This window comes from Diadema antillarum, unplaced genomic scaffold (assembly GCF_040938485.1).
Source record: "Diadema antillarum isolate AM-2024a unplaced genomic scaffold, OU_Dant_1.0 seq00000217_RagTag, whole genome shotgun sequence".
NCBI lineage: Eukaryota > Metazoa > Echinodermata > Echinoidea > Diadematoida > Diadematidae > Diadema > Diadema antillarum.
The window spans coordinates 1,985,001-1,998,186 of NW_027271272.1; the positions used below are offsets into that span (position 1 = coordinate 1,985,001).

General features: G+C 38.8%; 1 protein-coding gene across 1 annotated transcript in view; it reads right to left on the minus strand.

Moving 5' to 3' along the window:
• Positions 1–995: 995 nt before the first annotated feature.
• LOC139729121 (uncharacterized) overlaps positions 996–13,186 on the minus strand; it is a 295,278-nt gene continuing 283,087 nt past the window's right edge. The window contains exons 4-5 of the mRNA XM_071640051.1: positions 3,389–3,545; positions 996–2,180 (exon numbers count right to left, since the gene is read on the minus strand). Of these exons, the coding sequence (XP_071496152.1) occupies positions 1,901–2,180; positions 3,389–3,545 (437 nt within the window). The 3' untranslated portion in view covers positions 996–1,900. The remainder of the gene's footprint in view (positions 2,181–3,388; positions 3,546–13,186) is intronic.

The window sequence follows — 13,186 nt, forward strand, 5'->3', positions numbered from 1 at the left end:
ATTATGGCATTTTATTGTTGCGCAATACAATCTGACCTCTCTTATCTGGCATCCCTTTATCCGGATGCGGTCTCGGCGTGATATATCTATATCGATCTATATGTATATATATATATATATATATATATATATATATATATATATATATAATTGTACATGTGTGTGTGTGTGTGTGTGTATGTGTGTGTGTGTAATTTTTTTCAGTCTAATAATAACGGGAGAAAGGGGAATATCAAACCCAAACAAAATTCCTACACAAACTCACATATAATAGATTCCCAACATAATTAACATACATTCACAACAAATTTTCCTTCTAAATAACACGCATTCAGACATTCACTACCCCCGAATCACCGCAGTGTACGCTACCTGCAGTAGCTTATACATGTATTAGCTACCACTGGGTAGACAGCTGCGTGTATTAAACGTATAAGTCCCTCATATCTGGCCAAATCCATTATCCAGATGAGCGCCAGTTCCAACATGTCCGGAAAGGAGAGGTCGAACTGTATCACTATATCTGTAGTTAAACGGAATTGGGCGCGTATACTCGGGATTGTCTGTCATTATAATATCATCAAGTCGAACCAATAAACATGGACATCAAATTCTTCTTCCCTTCTCTATCTTTCACCGCCATTATTCTTATACTTTTTATTTTTCTTCTTTACTTCCGTCTTCTTCTTTTTCTTTTTCTTCTTTTCCTTCCTTTTCTTATTATCCTTCCTCTTCTTGTTCAAAGTATCATCTGTGTATTCGTGTTGACGGTTTAAAGAAAAAATGGCTCACAACCCCCCCCCCCCCAAATAAAAACACCCCCAAACTTTGTACAGTATCTCTTACACCTGTACACAAAGAAACAAAAACAAAGATAAATTATGAATTTACATGCAGGAATCAACATTCACTTAACGACTATGAGTTTTGACAGAAGATGTCTTACGCCGAAGAAGATACTGTACTCATTGGCGGCAATCTTATTCATCCGTCTGCAACAAGGAGGAGGTTAGCCAAGGGCTGATTTGATAAATAGCGCCATCTACTGCTGGCAAGCTGCGTTATTACAGGGAGGACGTGTCACCACCGAACAAGGCACTGAAATTTCAATCACTGCAGTGTACGTACAATCATAGGGTCGCCATGAAAGATATGTAGACGCAAGGTGGCGACTGGAATCATCGTACCTTACATCAACCATAAGCTTGCGTGTGTAAAAGCGGCCCATCAGGATAATACAATGTAATACCAAAAGGTGGCGGTGAATGTGTTTCATCATTTCACACCTATTACACTGCTGCATGTAAAATCATTGTGCGTTTTGAGGGGCACCACTTATATGGTCTGCCCTCCAATTTTTCACTGTAATGAACTCAACTTTACATTTGCTATGCTATAACTTCATGAGCTTAAATAATTTCATGCGATACATAGTTTCATAATTACAGTTATTACCTAATTGAATAGCGAAGTGGAATGAGATGATAACTACATAAAAGTAATACTCTCTGTCTCAGTTATACATTATGTAAAAGACAGAATAAGTACAGTTTTTTAATTTGATTTACTGCGTAGTCATCTTTAAAATCTGACACTTAACGACACGACAATCGGACGTTGCATCCGTATAATGGATAGCAACCTAAGTGCAATCTTCTCTTCACAACCTCACGTATATTTTAACCATTAAAAAAAATGTCAGACCAAGTGGTAATAATGACTATCATGTCAACTGGCGGTGAATTAAAGACAACACGTGCCGAATTCTCAACCTCTCTCTTTGCTGATTGTGCTTTGATTACGAAGAATGAAAATATGACATTGTCATAGTCATTACGTCAGTTGACAAAGAGGCATATTGAGGAATCTGATTTTCCACTCCAAAATGATTTCTGCATCCCTAGAAGAGGTCTAGCTTGGCCTCCAACTCTGCGCTGTTCTCCTGTATGTACTTCATAATGTCATCCTCCGCCATCAAGTCGGTCCCAGCATCGGATTGGTCTAGCGCCCCCAACGACTGCTTCGTGTCAGTGCCCGGCCTGGGAGCGACGGCTGGTTTCTTCGCCGTTGCGGGTCGCGGCTTCACTTCAGGTTTCGTCACCGTCGCGGCGCCCGATGGCTTCGGGGAGATGACAGGCTTGGTGCTGATCGTAAGCAGCTTATCGAAGTCTTCATCAACGCTGTTAGAAAGAAAAAGGGAGAGCTTGATCGTTTAAAAAAAGTGTTTTTTTTTTTTTTTTTTTTTTTTGGGGGGGGGGGGGGCAGTGCCGGGAATTTTCATGCGGTATTCAGTCAAAAAGAAAACAGAGCTTGAATAGAATGATGTAGTGGTATTTAGCTTCCGTCAACAAGTTTTCAGGTTGCATCAAGTGATGCAGTGTAAGGGTGAATTGATTGTCATTTATCACAAAGACGTGTGGAAATAAAATTACAATAACAGAATCACTGGTAAGAATCTTTGGACATTTACATCCCCCAGATATATAAGTATAATTATTTTCTTCTTCTTCATCCTATCATTATTATTATTATAAGTATTATTATTATCATTACCATCACTAATAATACTACAACTACTATTGTAATTTATTATTGTCATCATCATCATCATTTCTACTCCAGAAGTGTGTGTGTGTGTGGGGGGGGGGGGGGGGGGCTAGAGGCTTGCTTTCCCCTCCCCCTCCCCCAACGTTCAACCAGTAACAACAACAATGTCGATAATTATAGGCCTACCAACAACTATCAAGGACTTTGATAACCATGGGTCACCACGAGCAACACGGACACGACTGACATTTAGCCAGTATCATTAATAAACGTGCTCACGAAGAACCCATGAGTGTTTATAGCTGCGCTACTTGTTGCGCCGATGTCTCGCTTCCCTCTCATACAGTGCCGTATATTACGGCACTGCTCTCATACCTACAAGAGCGCCCTCATTTGACTCGTCGGAAAGGTAGGGGCGCAAGTATCAAAAGGAGCCGACATTGTCTATTGTCACGCGTTATGCTTTGATTGGTCTCGTAAATCTTCATTTGATTATAATCACATGACAGCTACATGGCATTACCAAGACATAATGCCAAACTGTTTACACGTATCTCAATGCATGACAAAGTGATTTTGATGTATTGTGCATGTGACCTCATATCACGAGGGTTTCACAAAGGGCAAACATTCTGAAGCCAAGGCATATCAAGGACGCTACACATCAAAAGAAAAAGCGAACTATGAGCGATCGCTAGCTGTGAAAACATTATCCCATGGCATAGAAGAGCAACATTATGTTATCGTCATAATGATAATGATTTAGCAAAGTTCGTTAAAGGACACAACGTGAAAAGAATGAATAAAGTCTGGGATATAAGATTGGGGCGAAATTCATTACTTGAGGAGGTCGGAGTTGTCTTCGGTCGCCAGGGCCAGAAAGGTGGGTGTTCCGTCTCCAGGGGCGGCGCCGGATGGAAGGTACAGCCCGCCCTCAAGGTCAGCATTGGTGAGTGCCTGGGTGTCTGTCGTGAGGATGATGCCTTGCTCCGAAGCACCTACATTAATTAGTGCGATGAAAGAAGAAACAAAGTTCACACGTCGAGGGAACATTGATTATGACAATGTTACAGCAAAATAGGATATTCTGCATGATCTAAGTTGTCTAACAAAAGCTTACCTGAACATGCACGTATTACAGGCACGATTGATTCCAACACATTTCTATTCAAGGTCTTTCTTTATTCACAAGTGGATTCGATGAATTCAGTACAATGGACTTTTTTAAGAGTCGCAAGAATTTCATTGATATGAAAATAAATAAGGAGAGATCTGAACGTCGCTTACAACGTAGCAAGGACACATACTTTACCATAAGGTGATGTATATCTAATTTTGTGAGAACTTTAACTGAAACGTCTACACAAATTGAAATATCAAAATCGATTCAAATACCACTGTAATCTCAACGTTTGAGCAATGGTATAACGATTCGGAATAATGCATCCACTTTACAGACAAAATCAATAAAGACGACGCAATGTGCTATATCCCCGAACAAAATCAAATCATATCATAATGAGGCACATAATAATAACAATAAACATTTTTTTTTTCTGGGACCTGAGTACAGTTGGAGTAATACAAGCTGTGCTTTTGATTTAGGTTCCTCCACTTTGGTTCTTACGACTACAAGAGTTGCAAGTGATGTTAATTAATAGATGTATTATTGTTTCGATTATTTTTGTACGCATAGATTGACAAAATATTATTGTATGGTAATAATTGTTAATATTCAATATAATAATAATAAGGTCTTATCTATCCAGGGTAGCCTCTTCAGTGTTGCCACTGCTCTATCAGAGGGCCTTGCCCTTATTATTACCCTAACGTTGCCAGGTACCCATTTATACACCTAGGTCGAAAAGGACATAGTGGGTAAAAACATCTTGTCCAAGGACCGTACAGCGCTGGGCGGGAATCGAACTCGGGTCCTGCGATTGGGAGCTGGGAGTCTTATCCACTATATGCCACAGCGCGCCCACTCAGTTATGTTTGTTTCAAACTTTTGTGAACACAAAGTGGAAAATAGATTCAAGTCAAATCGAAGATTCCCATCTACAGCAGACTGAGCTCCAAGGAGAACTCTGTTGTCGATGGCGAGATATTGCCATCACATCACAGTTGCTCCATCAAACGTTACAATTTGTTGCACGTCTACGGATGCAAGCGCCAAGCAGACCGTGTAATGAGATTGCAGTAGTTATCCCAGTCTTTCCGCTGCGGCAATGGCTGAACTTGTTTCCAATATTCTGTTCATTCGCATGTGAAGAAAAGAGTGCATTAACATGGCCCATTTCTCCGCTCCTGACCTAATCATCTACATGCTCAATAATATTTATGTATGCCATGAAAACACTTAATGGTGCACTTTATTGACACGTTCACTGTAATGTGTTTTATTCTTTTCATGTGTATGCGCATTTGCTTTGTTGGCGTGCGGTGCTTGTAAAATTACTTTCCTCGCAATCATGAAGTAGGGAAAAAGAAAGGACAGATAACTAAAAAAGTAAGAAAAGTGTATTGCTTTGCTTATACTGTAAGTGGGAAACAATGTCCTCCGTCAATTAATGCGTCGCAGCCAAGGAATGGAATAAGGCCAAACTTCATTCGCTGATGGGGAGTTTGCACTTTGTTTTTATTAAAGAGTCTCAAAATATGCTATAAGTGATACCCGTCTTTCTGGTTGTGATAGTTGGGGATGGTGGGGGAGGGGGGGGGGGGGGGTGGATTCCAGAATCTTTAAACGATAAAGTTTAAAAGGCACGATTTGTATTACATAATGATGCTTGTAAAGACTTGCGGAAGAATGGAAAGGTCAACGAGGATATATATATATATATATATATATATATATATATATATATATATACAAATCTCAAGCGCTATATGTATGTATATATATATATATATATATATATACATATATATCTCGAGCGATATAGAAAATAAAGATAGAGAATATATTTCTTGAGAAAACAATTAAGAGGAAGAGAAAAGGAAGGAAATATACTCGAGTTTGGGATAATCTGCTGTTCTTCACTCGTAATATTTAGTACGAGTTTTAATCGAGAAGTGCATAATGTATAACACACGTATGTAATACGACTGCATGTGCGTGAGTGTGTGTGTGTGCATTTTCTGTATGTGTTTAGAAAACGAGCAAACGAAAGATCGGATGATATCAAAGAAACTTGCAAAGCATTTTCTAATATCAAAATATTCCATATACACGTTTCATATATTACGTGGTTCGTTATCTATTTTTGAATAGTAAAAAGCTGAGAGGAAAACCAGGTAATTAAACGATTTGCCCCCCGCGCTAAAACCTCGAACAAAAGAACTATCCGCATCCTGTCAGGATATCGATCGATCGATACTCAATGTACCGATTTTCATTTGACCATGGCACACTCGTTCGAGTGTTCGCGGTTGATTGACCCTCGTTGGTGTGACAAGATGTGCGATTGTTTAACACGAGCCGCCGCCGCCGCCGCCGCCGCCGCCGAAGCCTCATTGTGCGCAGGCGGTCTTGTAAATTGCCATTAACCAAATTGAACTTCCACGGAGAGATAGGAAATGAAAGAGAGAGAGAGAGAGAGAGAGAGAGAGAGAGAGAGAGGTACGCACCGTGAATTGAGAATGATAACAAGCGAGAATGAGACTCGTAGCGGTCCGAACGAAACAGATATCATCCGCGTCTTTGCAATTTAACTATTATCATTATCATTTTTTTTTCGTTTGACGTGATAGGATCATCTTACGATGCGTTCCCTGCGGCACAGTACAAGCGATAATCATACAACGCAATAATCATGGCAAAACGATTGTTCACTTCTCAGAAAACTGTTAACGTTTGTTATCAATGATGATGCAGCAGTAAGACATCTTAGACAAATGAACTGAGGTAGCATTTTTCTAAATCGGAGAAAACAAAATGAAAACAAGTAAGATATTCTCTTTAATACCCTCATTTATTAACAAATACACAAACATACATACCCTGATTACTAGTATCTACATAGATTTTTTTGGTAAATGTTGACTGTGATATTATTTGTCTAAGATGAATTTGATGACATTTGTGTAGAATTCAGAGTAAATGTTTAAGTAGATCTCCATTTCATGTTGAAGACTACTTATGATAAGTCAATTAAGATTACAGTAAAGAGTGAAAGTTTCAATAAAAATGAAAACAATCCAAGAAAATTATGAAATTGTAAAACTTGACATGTTTTCACGAGCGATATGATGTAGATCAGAATCGCTACGTAATGATTATGTACGATGAATGTAAAATGAATTGATGCTGTCATGGCCAGACGAAACGCCTCCATGGTTTGTACACAATCTCCACCAAATCCCCAATGTCATTAATTGAAAAGGAATGGAAATTTCCTTCGCATCAGATTATTCTAGTGAAACGATAAAGCAGTGATTTGTTTTCCTTCAAAGCTAAAAAATGCTAAAAACTGCTGAAACGCTGCTCCATTAATTGACTCATTAGTTGAACCATGCAGTCTAAAATTTGATGGGAAACAACGGAGACCAGATAGTTTACTGAAAGATCGTCAAGAGATCATTGTATGTAAAAACTTCACGATCACTAAATGTTGCTTATAAGATCGTTGACATGATTATGAGACGTAATTATTATGTGTATAAGAACTTAAAGACCATTGAAAGTTGACTTAGATATCGTGCAGAGTATGTAAGACATTAAAGATCAATGAATGTTGCTTACATGACTGTTGAAAGATCATTATTGTATGTAAGAAATCGAAGATCATCGAAAGTTGACTGAAAGATCGAGCAGAGAGTATGTAAGACACTGAAGGTCACTGAATGTTGCTTATAATAGAATATGATCGTTGACAGGTTACCTGATAACTATATGTAAGAAAAAGACGATCATTAAAAGGTAACTGAAAGATCGTGCAGAGAGTATGTAAGACATTGAAGATCACTGAATGTCGCTTACATGACCGTTGAAAGATCATTATTGTATGTAAGAAATCGAAGATCATCGAAAGTTGACTGAAAGATCGAGCAGAGAGTATGTAAGACACTGAATGTCACTGAATGTTGCTTATAATAGAATATGATCGTTGAGAGATCATTATATATATATTAAATGTAAGACATGTAAGAAATTGACGATCACTGAAAGTTGACTGAAAGATCGAGCAGTGAGTATATGTAAAACAGTGGAGATCATTGAAAGTTGACCGCAAGATCGTGCAGAGAGTATGTAAGACATTGAAGATCACTGAATGCTGCTTATGATCGTTGAGAGCTCATCATATATATATATATATTACATGTAAGAAATTGACGATCATTGAAAGTTGACTGAAAGATTGTGCAGAGAGTATGCTAGACATTGAACATCACTGAATGCTGCTTGTGATACATGATCGTTGACAGGTTGAGAGATAACTATATGTAAAAAATTGACGATCATTAAAAGGTAACTGAAATTTTGTGCAGAGAGTATGTAAGACATTAAAGATCACTGTATGTTGCTTATGATCGTTGAGAGATCATTACATATTCCTATGTGAGAACTTGACGATCATCAAACGCTGACTGAAAGATCGTGCAGAGAGTATGTGAGACATTGAAAATTACTGAATGTTGCTTACATAATCGTTGAGAGATCATTTTAACATATTATTTGTAAGAAATTTACGATCATTAAAAGTTGACTGAAAGATTGAGCAGAGAATATGTAAGACAGTGGAGATCATTGAAAGTTGACTGAAAGATCGTGCAGAGAGTATGTAAGACATTGAAGATCACTGAATGCTGCTTATGATCGTTGAGAGCTCATTATATATATATATATATATATATATATATATATATATTACATGTACGAAATTGACGATCATTGAAAGTTGACTGACAGATGGAGCAGATAATATGTAAGACAGTGGAGATCATTGAAAGTTGACTGAAAGATTGTACAGAGAGTATGCAAGACATTGAACATCACTGAAAATTGCTTACATGATCGTTGACAGGTTGAGAGATAAAATGTAAGAAATTTACGATCATTAAAAGGCAACTGAAAGATCGTGCAGAGAGTATGTAAGACATCAAAGATCACTGTATGTTGCTTATGATCGTTGAGAGATCATTAATATTCCTATGTAAGAACTTGACTATCATCAAACGCTGCAGAGCGTATATATTATTTGTAAGAAATTTACGATCATTAAAAGTTGTCTGAAAGATAGTGCAGAGTATATAATATATTGCAGATCACTGAATATTCATGGAAATATGTCGAGAGATCTGTAAGTTTTTCGATCTTTCGGCGATCTTACAGAAGTTTTACCCTATATGATGAATAGGGGTATTAGTGGACAAGTCGAAAGTGAATAGAATAGAACACTTTATAATGAAAAGAGGAGAATTATCAAACAAACGTTTCAAAAAGGCTTGATCATGACCAAATCTTAAGGGCTGGCAGCTTCTTACATGGACGAAATTCAATCTTTCAATCTCAAGCTGGGAAAATTGTGTTATATTTTGTGTCTCAATGCTGTCATGAAGATGTAATGAATTTCATCGGTTCCTTCTACTCTTTCTCCGATATAGGGTAAACAGTAAAATTCTTTGATGCCAATAAAATGAGTACAAGATTATAATTTCTGTAGCAAATTTACCCAAAGACTTGGTGAGTTAAAAATATGAGTGTGCACAGGACTGTCAATTTGTTAGTGTGACAACTTATTGTCATTAATATCACTATCATTATCACCATTATTACTCACTCTTATTTACACAGCGTATAGCCACTTATTAAAGTGATCTGTAAAGTGTTTTCGCAATAGGCCCGGTACACCACGTGTTTACTTCACATACAGGAAAAGAAATTCAAGTAAAAAAAAAAATGCTAAAAATTTAGGAAGTGTGAGTGAGCATTACTTAAAACATATTTCAAATAGGCTTAACAGAAACTTTTCGTTCGAGGTAAATAACGTATGCTTTTGGCTACGGTATTCCGGAAGACTGCTCTAAAAACAAACAGACGACAAAAAACAACATCTAAAACGCCTATCTCCCAAACTCAGTAATGACTTTGGGTAATATGAGTCCATCGCGACTTTCTTGTTCTACAGCCACGAATTACGTCTGTACTGATGAAATAAATTTGTAAGGAAGGCTATATTTAACCCGTTCCATACTGAATTCTGGAATCCCCCATAGACTCAATACACAGGTCACCAGGTTCCCGGAGGGAACGGATTGGATTGATGAATTGTCCGGAAGGACATCTTGCCTTGATTCGGTTTTTATACTAAATAATCACCTTTCCTCCAGAGGAATACGTCCAAGTTGATGTCTCCTTTCGCAGGACAGACTACACTGATTTACTCGACCTTCCAATGAAACGCATTCACAAACAAGCAATATTCACAAACAAGCCACATTCACAAACAAGCCACAACAATACAGCAGCAATGAACACATACACGCACACAAATCTAATAAGCACACAAACAAACATCTATATAGACTAACTTGATTCTAGGTTTGGGGCAATTTCTCACTGTGTAGAATGGATTACTGAGACAGCCACGCTCGATCAGTGGAAATAGTCTCGTCTCAAGTACTGCTCTTTAACCAAACTTGGATGACGCAGTCCAAGGCACAACATCGAAATCGATCTTGGAGGAAGAAATTGAGGTCAGCGTCAAGGATTCGTCTCCTCCTTAGCCTCCTTTATCTATCTGGTCTAAGTCCCCTCTAAACACCCATCAATATTTTCTCCTTCCTCAGCCTCCCCGTCCCCGCCCGACTCTGTATTCCACTTTGCCTGCGTTAGTGTGCTGCTGCGTATAACAAGCGATTGACGCATATCGACAGCGTGAAAAACGACATCCGTAACCGTCGAATTTCTCCTCTTATTTCCATTAGTTGCAAGTACGATATTCTTTTGCTTTCTCCCAGTTAATAACGTTTTGGTACTTACCATTATATGCCATTTTACATTACAATTTCTCGATAATGTACGCTCATGGTTGTTTGTATTTATTGCAGTTTCACGTCTCAGATCTGATGCTTTCACCACTTCCACCGTAAGATAATTAAGTGGAATGTCGATTCTAACTTGTACATTATACTGCCATTTCATGGGTTTATTACAACATGTGAACGTGTCTTTTAACAATAAATCAACCGTTGACTGAAACAAATGAGAATTCTGATAAAAATCTGCTACCAATCCTAAATGGCTACTTCTTACGAAGACTTCGCGCTTTCGACTTGTTGGTCATAGACAAGCTTATCTATTGCTGCTTTTTATCCTCTTCAATATAAACTAATTCATTTGTGTGGCATTTGCCTGTGTGTGTGTGTGTGTGTGTGTGTGTGTGTTGCAGACGACACCAAATAATTTGAATTCTCCTATTGCGTAGGTTTGGAACTGCAGCCTTCAAAATCTGCTTTTACATGCGTTATCTAAATTTACATAGGCAGCACTGATTACTCCTTTGCTCTTTTAGAAGAAATCTGTACTAAACTCAAGTTAGGATCATGTATACATGTAATTCTATCCTTTCATTTCATCAAAGTTTATGTATGAAAGGTTAAATCGATCAATATAGATTATAATCTGACCAGGGGAGGAACAAAAAACAAAACAAAACAACAGAAGAGCCTTGAAGCAAAGCTAGTACTTAACCACGGTGTTCATCAACTTGGCAACGAATCGATTACGCGCAGGCAACTCACTCCCTGGAGATCGACTCTGCAAGCGCTGAGCTAGATGACCGTAATTCGACGCACTGCAATCGATCACGTTCATCGAATAAACACACTTCCCGTGAACAGCGAATCCGATATCATCCGACCGAGTCAATCAGCGATGCTGAAGTACGCGCACTCCTCCGATGCGATCTGGTTATCGCTCCGCCGATAATATAAAAAGGCGCAAGTAATTTCAATCGAAAGAGTGCGGTAAATGTCTTCATCGGCCAGTTGACACTGCCGAGCACTTCTTTCGTATTTCAAGACGCACGAATCATGAAGTGGTTTAGGCAATAATCTTACTCATCGGGGAAGGTAAGAATTTGGCAGCCTTGTGATGTCTGGAGTATTGACAGAAGGTGAAAGGCGATGTGTCGGACATCGATAGAAATTGAAAGATACATGCGACCTTGATTTCATCTCAAGCACATCAGGTGAAGTCACGATGGAATACGTTTAATCGCTGCGTCATACTATATCGCAGATTAGACCATTCTATAGCCTTATCAGTGTTAACTCCCAAGTAGACGTTGTATTCCTGTGACCTTTCTCAGATGTAATTTTGTAGAATTGGGAATATATTGCACCATTTTGAATACTGACGGGGGGGGGGGTTAAAAGAAATACTATATAGTAGGTATGAGGGACTGCTACAGAGATGCGTGAAGATAATTTGACAATGAAGTGAATTTGCCACAGAAGTGAGCTTCAAAACACAAAATATTCACTTTACAACGAGAGAGCGTCCTACTTTTTTTTCCTGTGCCTGATGATATTAGTTTTTCTTTTGAACAAAAGGGAAATATACGCAAAATAAAGTAATAACAGATCCACATTGTCACGTATCTTGTTATGCTCTCAGAAAGTGTTTTCCTTTTTGGCACAAGAACAATTAAATCATCACAAAACCCTCACACTGTGTATGCCAATTTGGTGTTTCAGACATTTCATTGCGGTTTACAATGGAAAAAGGTTGAAGTAAAGCCCCCGTTCCACTATGCCGTTCTCGCTACGATTTGACAATTTTCTCAGGTCGGGAAGGATCGGGTAAAACCTGAGCCGATCTGGACACAGTACGATGTTAGAACGCTCTAAGTACGCTGCAGTTACGACTACCAAGTGCTTGCTACGCTCTTACTACGATGATCGGGAATTAGACATTGCGATCTCTGCCGCTGCCGGTACGCTTTAGAACGATGTAGCTACGCTGTTAGTGCGATGTTGCCGATGTTATCCGATCAATGCACGCTGTATCTACGCTCTGAACGATCTATACGATCTTATCACGCTGTTACCCCGTTCAGAGAGCTGAAAAGTGCCCGATGTGCCCCGATGTACCCCGATTCGACGGTGGGTCAGCAGTCAGTCAACTTATTAGCATGCAGAACCGAAGAAATATACTGTGGACCTCGAAGATTCATTCTTCTTTTTTTACTTTTGATTTTCGAAGTTGTTGTTGCTTCGTTATTCTCACTACTCTTTCTTCATCAGCGAGCCCGTGCTTCTGTGCCTCCAGTGCCCTGGTTATGACCCACCATTTCCCTCTCCTCTCCCCTCCTCCCCCCCCCCCCCCCTTGTCCACCTCGGACTTACGACCTTCTTCACTAGTATATCTTTCTATCCTCTCATCAATTTTTTCCTTACAAGAGAGCCGCCATGTGTTTGTTAATGTGCGTACGTATATGTGCATGTATGTGTGTATTACTCTGTCTGTCTTTTTTTTTTGCTACCGCTTAGGGAAATTTGTTGTTGTTGTTTTTTGCAATTATATATTTTTCTCTATGAGGGGACTGCATTCTAATACTACAAGCTCTGCTTTTTAGCAGTCCCCTCCATTTCCAGCAATATTTTGTATGCATTTACCACAGTGACGTAACTG